Source organism: Pleurodeles waltl, chromosome 1_2, assembly GCF_031143425.1.
Source record: "Pleurodeles waltl isolate 20211129_DDA chromosome 1_2, aPleWal1.hap1.20221129, whole genome shotgun sequence".
Taxonomy (NCBI): domain Eukaryota; kingdom Metazoa; phylum Chordata; class Amphibia; order Caudata; family Salamandridae; genus Pleurodeles; species Pleurodeles waltl.
Window position 1 is genome coordinate 326,319,354 of NC_090437.1, and position 13,045 is coordinate 326,332,398.

The 13,045-nt window shown below is 44.9% G+C and overlaps 1 protein-coding gene across 12 annotated transcripts in view; it reads left to right on the forward strand.

The window, feature by feature from the left end:
- Window positions 1–13,045, forward strand: part of MPDZ (multiple PDZ domain crumbs cell polarity complex component) — a 1,044,214-nt gene that overhangs the window by 336,718 nt on the left and 694,451 nt on the right. For all 12 annotated transcript variants that reach the window (XM_069238948.1, XM_069238974.1, XM_069239000.1 and 9 more), the window contains exon 17: window positions 11,301–11,489. In XM_069238948.1, coding sequence (XP_069095049.1) covers window positions 11,301–11,489 — 189 coding nt within the window. The remainder of the gene's footprint in view (window positions 1–11,300; window positions 11,490–13,045) is intronic.

Genomic DNA, 13,045 nt, shown 5'->3' on the forward strand with positions numbered 1-13,045 from the left:
CCACTCTAGCCCAGGAAGATTCATTAGGGTATGCGAGGCACACCTCAGCTCCGTTTGTGTCATTGTCTAGAATGAAATTACAACCACCTTATCAGTCTGACTGAGACATGGATTCAGCAGCCAAGCAGAGGCACAGTTTGGTTAAGCAAGAAAATGCCCACTTCCTAAAAGTAGCGATTTCAACCTGACAATCTAACAAACAACTTTTCTAAAAGATGTATTTTTAAATTGTGAGTTCAGAGACCCCAAACTCCACTTCTCTATCGGCTCCCCATGGGAAATTACACCTAAGTGGAATTTAAATGTAAACCCCATGTTAGGCTATGGGTGAGATGGGCCTTGCAATGGTGGAAAATGAATGGATTTGGCAGTGTTTCACTATCAGAACATGTAAAAACACTAACACATGTCCTATATACACTGCACCCTGCCCATGGAGCTGCCTTGGGCCTACCGTAGGGGTGCCTTAAATGTACAAAAATGGAAGGGTTAAGCCTGGCAATTGGGTGCACTTGCCAGGTCGACATGGCAGTTCACAATTGTACACACAGACACTGCAGTGGCAGGTCTGAGATGTTTACAGGGCTACTCATGTGGGTGGCACAATCAGTGCTGCAGGCCCACTAGCAGCATTTGATTGACAGGCCCTTGGCACAGCTGGTACACTTTACCAGAGACTTACTAGTAAATCAAATATGCCAATCATGGATGAACCAATCAACAATACAATTTATTCAGTGAGCCCTTGCACTTTAGCACTGATCTGCAGTGGTAAAGTGCGCAAAGACAATATACCAGCAAAATCAAAGTCCAGCATACCATAAAAACAGGAGGTCAGAAGGCAAAAAGACAGGGGAAACACACCAAAAGATGCCAGGGCCAACATGTATCCCCTCCAGCTGAGAGTAGGGAGAACTACTCATCCTCTCCAGGAGTTCTCCTCACTAAGGCGCCGCCTCAACAGTTTTGGGTTCTCATCCCTCATCTGCACTAACCATCTGAGGGGCCTGTGGTCTGTCTGAACCGGGAAGTGAATCCCAAACAAATAAGGTGTGGTGTCTCTAGGTCACTGTGCAGGCATCTGCATCTTCATCATTGCTTAAGCAAGTTTGTCGGTAGGCCCAAGGCTGAGGTACGACGGCCGGGCTCTGTGCAATGCCCACGGGTCGCAGTCATGCACGGGTGTCTGTTGACGATGCTCGAGTCAATGGCGCTGGTGTTGTTGGACCGGGGCTGTGCTGTGGGACGGGACGGTGATTTGTATACCTCACAAGCAGTGTCCTCAGGCCACGGTGCAGCCAGCCTTAAAGTGAGGCGATGCGACATGCAGGACCCAGAGGTCACGGTGCAAGTAGCGGCTCGGTGATGGCATTAGGCTGTGTTGACCAGGGTTGGGGTGCAAAGTGGGGCATGGCTCCACGCCGCACTGTCAGGTCATGTGCAGGCAGTGGCATTGTTTATGGCATGGTGGTGGTTTTTCTTCTGTTGCAGCACAAAACACACAGTTCTCAGTGCTGTAGTCAGATGAACTTGAAGTCTTTGGTGTCCCTGAGACTTCCAACAGGAGGCAAGCTCTACTTAAAGCCCTTGGAGAAACTTCACAAGTAGGATTCAGAGCAAAGTCTAGTTTTGTCCTCTCCTTAGTAGAAGCTGCAACTCCAGACTAACCCAGCAAGGCACACGCAGCAAAGGGGCAGTACTCCTCCTCACAGCTCATCAGCTCTTCTCCTTGCAGAGGTTCCTCTTAATTCCAGAAGTATTCTAAAGTTGCGGGGTCAGCAGTCCAGTACTTATACTAAATTCTGCCTTTGAAGTTTGCAAACTTCAAGAAAAGTCTGTTGTTCCCAAGATCATGCCTTGCCCAGGTCCGGCTGCAGACTGCAGGGGTTCAGAGACTGCATTATGTGAGGATATGCACAGTCCTTTCAGGTGCAGGTGTCAGCTCCTCCCTCCCACTCTAGCCCAGGAAGACCCATCAGGATATGCAGGACACACCTCAGCTCCCTTTGTGTGACTGTCTAATGTGAATTCGCAACCAGCCTAACTGTCAGTCTGACCCAGATGTGGATTCAGCAGTCAAGCAGAGGCACAGTATGGTTAAGCAAGAAAATGCCCATGCTCTAAAAGTGGCATTTTCAAACTGACAATCTAAAAACCAACTCCACTAAAAGATGTATTTTTAAATTGTGAGTTCAGAGACCCTATTCTCCATACCTCGATCGTCTCCCAATAGAAAATTACACTTAAGAGGAATTTAAATGCAATCCTAATGTTAACCTATGGGAGGGATAGGCCTTGCATTAGTGAAAAACTAATTTGTCAGTATTTTACTACCAGGACATGTAAAACACACTAACACGTTTCCTACCTTCTAAATATACTGCTCCCTACCCATGAAGCTTCCTTGGGCCTATCGTAGGAGTGCCTTAAATTTACAAAAAGGGAAGGTTTTGGCCAACCAAGTTGGTGCGTTTGCCCTGTCAACATGGCAGTTCAAAACTGCACACATAGACACTGCAGTGGCAGGTCGGAGACATATTTACAGGGCTACTTATGTGGGTGGCACAATCAGTGCTGCAGGCCCACTAGTAGCACCTTGGCACACATAGAGCACTCTACTAGGGACTTACTAGTAAATCAGATATGCCAATCATGGATAAACCAATCACCAATACAATTTACATAGGGAGCCCTTGCACTTTAGCAGTGACCAGCAGTGGTAAAGTGTGCAGAGACAATAAACCAGCAAAAATGAAGTCCAGCATACCATAAAAACAAGAGGTCAGAAGGCAAAAAGACACGGGGAACTTGACAAAAGATGCCATGTTTAACAGTCCCAAATGTAACAACTCTCTCAGACAATATGGAAGTGAGCTCTCCACCACCACATTCACCTGTTGGCAGAGTATCTCACAGGGACAGACAACAACTTTGCAGACCTGCTCAGCAGGATGCAGCAACAAGTCCACAAATGTGAACTCCACCCACAAGTCTTTCAAGCGTACTTCGCATAGTGGGGAACTCCTCAAATAGACCTTTTTGCCCAGCAGGTAACGCAAAAAATGCCCATGCTTCACCTCCAGATATCCACACCCTCTATCCAAGGGCAACACTATGAATGAACTTGTCAAGGATATTTGCTTATGCTTTTTCACCTCTCCTTTTCATTCCATTTCTGGTTCGGAGCATCAGGCAAACATCGCTCACCGTGATCCTTGTAGCTCCCACTTGGGCGTGTCAACCATCATTCACACTTCTGGAACTGTCAGTATTTCCTCACAAGAAGCTTTACAACAGGCTGTACTTTCTCACTCAAAATTAAGGACAGATCAGACATCCAGACATCCAGACCCCATGTCACTAAGCCTTGCGATATGGCTCCTCAAGTCATAGAGTTTGGTTATTTAGGATTGTCTGTTGAATGCATGGACATTCACAGGGAAGCTTGTAACCTCACAACTAGAGCATGTTATGCTTCTAAATGAAAACATTTTGTTTGCCACTGCCAACCCAAACACATTGTCCCCATCAAAGCTACTGTTCAAGACATTGTTATTTTCTCCATTTACAAAAAGCAAATTTACCTTATATTTCCATTCACCTACGACTCGCAGCTATAGCTGCATATCTACAGACCAGACAATATAGCTCTTTGTTCAGAATCCAACTCATTAGTGCTTTCATGGAAGGCCTTAAAAAGGTCATTCCACCCATGCTGCCTCCTGCACCATCCTGGACCCTCCGTATTGTGCTTACCAGGCTCATGGGCCCTCCTTTTGAGCCACTTCATTCATGCTCTCCTGAATACCTTTCTTGGAAGGTGGCTTTCTTAGTTGCCATCACATTATTCAGATGTGTCAGTGAGTTCCAGGCCCTAACCTTGGAAGAACCTCTCTTCCAAATTCATAGACATAAGGTGGTCCTTCACACAAACCCAAAGTCCCTTCCTAAAGGGGTTTCACAGTTCAATATAAACCAATTCATTGAGTACCAGTCTTCTTTATGGAGCCCAACTCATTTGCGGAAAGAGCTCTCCTCACTCTGGATGATAAGGGCATCCATGTTTTACATTGACAGAACCAAAGAGTTTAGGAAAAATAAAGAGCTCTTTGTAGCCTTTTCACTACCTCACAAGGGCAGTCCAATATCTAAAAATGGCATAGCTATACGGATAGTGATGGGTATACAGACTTGCTATGCTAAAGCAAAAAGACAGTTACTGGTTATTCTTAGAGCACATTCTACTAGGAAGAAAGGGGCCACTATGGCTTTCCTTGGTAACATCCCTGTAGCTGACATTTGTAAGGCAGGTACGTGGTCTACACCACATACATTCACAAAACATTACTATGTGGATCTACTGGCACGACAGCAAGCTAATGTAGGTCAAGCTATGCTGCGAACACTTTTTCAATCATCACAACTCCCACAGGCTAGCCTCCGCTTTTATAGAGGGACTGCTTTACAGTCTATGCAGAGCATGTGTACCTACAGCCATACATGCCATTGAACGGAAAATGTTACTTACCCAGTAAGCACCTGTTTGTGGCATGTAGTGCTGTTAATTCACATGCCTCCTCCCCGGACACCTGTGGCTGTTTCAGTTACATTATATTTGTCTATATTTGTACATATGTAGTTTTATCTGCATGGACATCTCTTTCCCTATACTTCTTGTACACTCCTTTTCTCGCCCACCTGTGGGAAAACAGTCTAACAAAGGAGTCAATGCCCATGCACATTATCACCGAGAGGAGGAGTCACTCAATCCAGTGACTCTAAACCAGTGGTTTTCAAACTTATTAATGCTGCACCCCACCCCCCCAAGTGGTAAAAAATAAATCATCGGGCCAGCTCAGAATTTTTCATAACTATTCTGTTAAGTTGGCAATGTTTAAAAATGTCTAGACGTACTTAAACATTGCATTTAAGTTATGTTACATTTTTAAAAATGCAATGAACATTTTTATGCTGAAAACAGTACTATTATCAGCATAATCCTTTTTTTGGCCAGAGCCTGGGGACCGCCCCCCCTCCCTCCCCCCATTACCTCCCATCAGGGGGTCACTTGATGCCCCCCAGTTTGAAGATCTCTGCTCTAAACAATTCTTCGATGACACAGTTTGCACCACTCAGGACCTAACACTAGATGGCAAGGAGTATTCAGAGCATGTGAGCTACATACATCACTACATGCCATGAATAGATGATTACTGGGTAAGTAAAATTTTCCTTCTGGTGCATACTCACCCTCCCTCCTCTCCCTTAAGTGGACTGACATTTTGCACAGTGTCAATTTTCTCACTCTATCTCTTGCAATCCACACCTGAGGGTACGGAATGCTTGGTTTAAAACTGACATCAGAACACAGGGGTGTCCTCTATATATGACTAAGTGCTGTCACTTATAGGTACATGGCGAGGTCTCCTCAGAGTCCAATAGTACTAGCTACCAGTGCATGGAATCAATTGCTGGAACAGTTTTAGAATACAGTCTGGCTCCTGGGGGAAATCAAAGGTTGAGGAATCTGTGATTTGATAGAGTGTCCACCATAAAGAGTGTCACTTAAAGTAAGTAACTTGTTATTTATGAGGACCGTATAATCCGGTATCCCTGTGCAGTCCTCAAGTAAAATGGTGAAGTGTTTCTCAGATGTTGTGCATTATTTTATTAAGCTGCCATCATTCAGTTGATTCATAAGATAACTAGCATGATCCAAGAGCTACCAAACCTTCAGTCTTTCTGGTGCTGCACCCTTAGACAGCACAGAGTTCCCTCTACTTTCACCCTCCATCAGTGATTGCACTACAGGTGGAGGGAGATAGTGGACAGTGGAGTGTATCAATTTTCTGCTTATTGGGATGTCAGAATCTGGAGTAGAAGTTCACGAATGGTAGAAATATTTTAACACCACTTCTTAGATCTTTTTGTTCTCTCAACTTTAAATCGAAGGTTATCCGCATCTATTTCTCCACATTGCTTGGAATGGGTGCATCTCTCAGTGGTCCAACCTCCTGTTTCTCGAATATCCATTGGTTTATTCATCATGAGGACTCTTACCCTGAGTGAGCAAAGCCAGGATTAATTGGAGACTCAAGTTGCTCTTGAAAGACTCTCCTGGGGTCATCTTCCCATTTTCCTTTTTTAATGCGTCTGAATTATAAGATGCAGCCTAATGGGCCATGCTAACCAGCTTTGGTAAACCTTAGATCCATGCCTCTCACGTATGTTTATTCATAGTTTCACCCCATATATTCTGGAATAAACTATGTTTAAACTTTTGTGTGCAGTGTTCTCATGCTTTTCTTTGTAGATTCATGAAAATAAATGTTTATGCCTTTACTTTCCTCAGTCTCACCCACATTTAAGTTCCACTAACAAATTACACAGGCTAGAGTGTGAGAAATATGAGCCAGTTACTTTTTTATATAAATGAATCTGTAATCAAACCATTGTCATATTAAATGATTGAGTAGTGTTTAAAAATACATTGAAATAAGTTTTATTCAGTAAATATTAGGTGGTATCTTTCAGGGAGAGATTCATTGAGGAAATGTGTAGTGTAAGGCTGAGAAGCGAGCCCCTTTACATGCTTACTTGCTGAGTGTGTTCAAAATTTATTACATGTTCAGTTTTTATCTGAAAACAGGCTGGTTTGATCAATATCAGCAGGATGTTCCCTAGTCTGAGTACCTGATCTGTGAATGTGTGTCAAGCCTTTCAGCCACAGTGTGTACTGGAGGCCTAGAATAGATTTTATGTAGTAGTGAGCATCTGTGGTTGGGGGATTTTCTTTGGTGGCTTTGAGTCCTAGAGATGGCTGAAGGATTCAATGGAATGCAGTGATTTGTGCACAATGAGCAGTTGATGAGTTCCACATTGTTTCATGATAACTTCCAATTAACCTACAAATTACTGAACGACACATTCACAATAATGACAGATGGGTGTAAAAGGAATTTGTGTAAAACAGTTGACAGTCTCTACATTTATTACCTGTCGATTTAGGAGATCAGCCAAATATGAGATATTAGTAAGCGGTGGTTGATGATTATTGATCTGGTCAGGTTTTCTAGGAGAGCATGTCCTGTACTTTTGGATTTGAATCTTGGTGTGAGAGAGTCTCCTGCAGCGAGAGATGTTGGATGGCTCCAGTCTTATTTAGATTTGAGGAACAGCAGTTTGAGAGAGGTGTTTTGTGGGAGGCTGGCCCAGTGTGTGGTGGACACCTATTGTGTCCCATCTTATACTGATCCAGGCAACCTTCATTGGATAGTGTTACAATGTCCAGATAGCCAGGACTATCTAGTGGTAGCTGTGGTGAGCAGCCCAGGCATCTAGGAGGAGTGTGAAGCACTTGCAATACCACATTAGTCACACAGTAACGTATCCCACATGAAAGGAATCACACAGTGTTGCAAAAATAAAGGTACTTTATTACAGGAACATCAAACTAGATTACTATAGCCAATCGTCTTCTGGAGGTAAGTACACACAAAATAGACACAGGTAGGTATTAGGAAATAGCTAAACATAGCAAGGGCCCTATGGGGGGGGGACAAAATCTATACTAAAAAAGTGGAATGCGAGAAAGGGTTCCCCACCAGAGGATGTGGAGTAGTTAGCCAAGGGCTGGGAGAGAGTGGAACCCTAAGAGGTAAGTATCTAGAAGACCCCAGCTACCGGGAGAGCAGAAGTAGGCTACCTGGTCGTCCCATAGTCTAACATGGGGATTCATACATGGAATATTGCAGGAACAGGACCAGGCCGGTGGATTCCAACTGTGGATTCTGTAAGAAGAGGACCTGCAAAAGAAGGGGACAGAGTCCAGCCACGCAGGAGTGTCCCGGTGGGGCAGGAGGCAATGCCCACCCTTCTGTGGGTGAAAATCCGGGTCGGCGGTGGTGGGTGAAGTCTAGCTGCCGAGTCCAGGAGCTGCAAGGGAGTCCCTGAAGTCACCTAGGAGCTGTCCCTCGACGGTCGTCGGATTGCAGAAGGGTCAGTGGTCAGGAGGAACACCAACAAGCACAAGTTGTAGATTTGCAGAGCTGAAAAGGACCAGCAAGGTCCTGGGGACTCGACTCTTGGAGCAGAGTCCAGGCTGACCCTCAGAAGACAGGAGAGCCAGCAGAAACAGTCGTAGCCCCCACGAGCAACTCATTGGCAACAAGCACAATAAGCTGCAGAGAGGCCCAGACAGCACACCTGAAGAGGAGTCCCACGTTGCTGGAGCAGCAGAGAGGAGACTGTCCTTGCAGAGGTAGAGTATTAGGGGCCAGGGATACTTGAAGCCTGAAGATCCCCCAGAGCAGGAGTCAACAAGCCTTTGATGCTGCAACAGTCGCGGTGCACAGGGGTTCTGTCTTGGAGGAAGAGGCAAGGGCTCACTGTCTCCCAAGTTGGACAGAAGGCAGAGAGGACCCAGAGGATCCCTCACAACCACCACTTGTGTTGGAGAATATTCACAATTCCAGAGAACAGGAGATGCCAGCAGCCGGACGTTGTTGCCTTAGGTACCTGCAGATGCAGGGGGGAGTGACTCCTTCACTCCAAGGGAGATTGCTTCTCGTTTCTTTGGTGCAGCTGAAGTCTTGCTGACCCCAGAGGATGCACAGCCGTGGAAATGATGCAGGTTGCTGACAAGAGCCGCAGAAGCTATGTTGCAAGGAGAGGTAGTCTCGGTGTTGCAGTCTTGTTTTGTTCCTATGATGTCCGGCAGCTGTTCCGGTGGCCAGGAGCAGAAGAGGTCATTGCAGAGGAGTCCTGGTGGTGTCTTGCACACCGAATCTGGGGACCCACCCGCAAGGGATTCCCTAAATAGCCCAAAAAGGAGGTTGGTCACTTTGCAAGGTGACCACCTATCAGAGGAGTTCACTGATGTAATCTGCCTAACCTGACCAGTCAGATGCTCCCAGGGGCCTCTGCCCATCTTGTTTTCATGATGGCAGAATCAAGTGGCCAACTGGAGGCGCTCTGGGCACCACCCCTGGGTTGTAGATGAACAGGGGAGCTGTCAATCCCCTTTCCTTTGTGCAGTTTTACACCAGAGCAGGGACCGGTGGTTCCTGGACTAATGCAAACTGGATTATGCAAGGAGGGCACCAAATGTGCCCTTCAAAGCAACCAGTGGCTTGGGAAGGTTACCCCTCCTCAGCCTTGTACCACCTATTTCCAAGGGAGTGGAGGTTGCACCCCTCTCCTACAGGAAATCCTTTGTTCTGCCTTCCTATGCTTGAGCTGGTCAAGCAGCAGGAGGGCAGAATGCTGTCTGAGGGGCTGTTCGCAGACACTGGAAGACCGGTAGGAGCAATCCTGGGGTCCTCTAATGCTGGCATCAGTATTGTTGTATGATTCCGGCATGCTTGATACCAAACATGCCTAGGTTTAGAGTTACCTTTATGTAGTTGGGCCATAGGTAGTGACCTATGGCCAGTAAATAGCTAAAATGGCATCCCTACACTTACGAAGACCAGAGAATTGGAACTGGAGTTCGTAGGGTCACCTCTGCTCCTGCAGGGATGCCCACACACAGAAGGACCTGCACCCTGCCATTAGGGCTGGAAGGGCCTACCATAGGGGTGACTTACAGTGACCTGGTGCAGTGACCAGCAGTGAAAGGGTGCATGCACCTTTTCATGCAGGCTACAAATGGCAGACCTGAAGACAGAGTTTGCATTGGCTCTCATGGGTGGCATAATACATGTTGCAGCCCATGGGGACCCCTGGTGTACCAATGCCCTGGGTACCTATGTACCATATACTAGGGACCTACAGGGGCACACCAATATGCCAATTGTGTGTTGTAAAGAGTACCAAATCAGCCAAATTTAGAGTAGAGTAGAAACCACAACACTGGGGTCCTGGTTAGCATGATCCCAGTAAAAGCAGTCGAAGCACACTGACAACAGGCAAAAAGTTTGGGTAACCATGCCAGAAAAAGGTACTTTATTACATGTATCATTCAGAAGATCATGGCCATCCATGATTTACTGGAGCACAGAGAGTTTTCTAAAGTTTGCTAATGATTGTGGGGGTCATTCCGACCCCGGCGGGCGCCGCCTGCCGGGCGGAAACCGCCCAAACACCGCCCCGCGGTCAGATGACCGCGGGGGGCATTCTGACTTTCCCGCTGGGCCGGCGGGCGATCTGCAAAAGATCGCCCGCCGGCCCAGCGGGAAAGCCCCAGCAAAGATGAAGCCGGCTCCGAATGGAGCCTGGCCGATTTGCTGAGGTGCGACGGGTGCAGTGGCACCCGTCGCGATTTTCAGTGTCTGCCAAGCAGACACTGAAAATCTTGCTGGGGCCCTGTTAGCGGGCCCCACGACACCCGTTCCCGCCAGCCTCTTCCTGGCGGTGTAAACCGCCAGGAACAGGCTGGCGGGAAGGGGGTCGGAATCCAGCGCCGCCATGGAGGATTCCTTTGGCCAGGGGAAAACCGGCGGGAAACCGCCGGTTTCCCTTTTCTGACCGCGGGTCAGAATTGGCCAGGAAGCACCGCCAGCCTGTTGGCGGTGCTTCCGTGGTCGTTGGCCCTGGCGGTGTCACTGTGTATTTGTTGTTGTTTTTATGTCATATTCTTTTATGTCATGGTGTATTTCGTTATATGATGGTCCAGTACATTATCAACACTTATTTAGAGGACCATAGCTGTTGATATAGTCTCATAGTACTGTTTCACTGCTATATTCATGGTTTATAAACTGAATATATAGGTCGAAATGAATAGTTTATAGGTTTTGTTTTTGCTGAACATAATCATCAACCAATATCCTTTGTTCTGAATTTCAGCCATGTTGTGATCAAGTTCTTCACAATTCTTTGCGGACATATATTTTGGTATTTGAACTAAATTGCCCTGTCAAGATTGATAGAACTTATCCTGGGTTTATCTGTTACATAGTCACTTTTAGATGGTATCAGTAATTTTGTGGAAAAAATGTTGTAGCTGCAAAAAATGGATGAGTACAATTTTTATTTTACAAATTCTGCTTTTTAAAATTGTTCTAAATTGTCACAGTAGTAAACTGTTTGCAAATTTGATGAAGTCAGCAAATATGTATTATCTTTCCTTTGGAGCCATTGGGCAATATACTTACTGCAATTTGTATACATTTTATTTCTAAGCATTTTAAAGTTAAGCCTACTAATATGCTAGTTAAACTTTTGATGGTGTGATGTTTAGGAATATTCCATATAGAAGACTGGAGTCTGGTAAGACTTTCAGCAAGATAAAATTGAGCAGTAAAAAGAGGTAGAGCACGACCATGCAACATATTTTATATAACATTTATCTCATTTAGTCTCTCATAGATTTTGGAGGCTACATTGGATCTTCAGAAACAGATGATGCTGCTATTTCACCTGAAAATACTGGCCAAAGTGTTGAAGGGGTGCAGGTGTCCCCATTAGCTATGTGGGGGACAGATATACAAGATATTGAGCTAGAAAAGGGGACTATTGGATTGGGATTCAGCATACTAGATTATCAGGTAACATCAGCCAGTAAATCCACAGTGTTTAACATGATCCTTTCGTTTTCCCTTAGATTCAAGACTGATGATTGAAATGGCTTTCAGAATTACTTAAGTTCTTATTCAATGTTTAATGTTTGCTATGTATACAAGTTAAACTCTTTCTGTTTATGTTTGACTGCTAAACATGGTTAGATTACACAGTTGTGTAAATATAAATGATTCTTTGTAAATTGAATTCCATTTGAAATAGCACTTGATATGGTCTGTAGGTTGTTTCCTCCATGTATTACTGCTTTCTTAAAAACTCTGAATGAACTGCTGAAATACTAAAGGATATAATCCAGGTAACACGCCCAAAGTAATTAACTAACACTATGTAGTAAGAGGCTGGCCAGTTAGCATGAGGATATTATGTTGTCAACCCAAGAAAATGTGTTTAATTCAACAACATTGAACATCGAATAAATGTTTATGGAATGCTGTTTTATCTGTTCACAGCTTCACCCATGTGGTTTTTGCTGGTTGAGAATCATTCAGACTTTTGCTTGCTCAGTTTTTTTCTGCTGCTGCACCTTTGCAGAGCTGCCAGGTGCACTTAAACCCTCAGCAAAGTTCTCTGGATTTTCAGCATACACCACTAGGTTTTGTTGCCAAACTGCTGGTGGGCACATTAGTTGTCAACTGGTGTTTTTGCATATGTTATATGAAATGTGGGCTGCTTGACTGATATGCATTGCCTCAGAAAAAGCATACCTCACCTTTGGAGGACTTCCATGACTGGAGCAAAATTGCAGTATCACCACGTAGAACATTTCTCTCTTTTCTTGTCAGTAACCTTCACTCTACATGTGAGCAGTGCCTTCAAATTCTAACTTTTAGTGTATTTACACTGGAAAATAATAAAATGGAACCAGATAAGATGGCTGGGTTAATAATTCTAAAGGTGTTTAGCTTTGCAAGTGTAGTTCTACATGTAGATCAGGAGAGACTATACATATATGTTTCTTGAGCAAAAAGGCATCATTAAATGTTTAGCGGTGTTTGAATGAAGTGGCAGTTATTGAAGTTGTTATTGTGCAGCTGCCTGAGGATACCCAGATGTTCTTTTTGAAAAAACCAAATAAGGGCTTTGATATTTTTCTTATTTCTATAAGGCAAGCCAGCAGTAAGCCTCTCGTACTCCTCCAAGAAACATCTATGCTTGGGACTCAGTGCACTGTAACTTTTATTAGATACGCCACCCAAACCTATGATGGAAACAATATCAAATTTTCAGCTGTGCAGGTTGGCCTAAGGAAAAGGGTGCCCAGGTGTTGGCCACTTATAAATGAATCACACATCAGTGTTGGGCAGTTAAATACCTTGCTTCAGAAAGTTACAGAGATAGCACCAATAAAACCAGACTCTTCTTTGGGAAATCGTCGGCCAAATGTAATTCACGGGGTGGGAGGAATTTTTTCCTTTCTTTTGTACAACTCTAGGGCAGGAGCCAAAGATTTTAATTAGCACACTGAGAGTTCTCAGACTGGGCATGTTATTAAAAAAAAGAAGTTACATTGTTTACAAGCAGA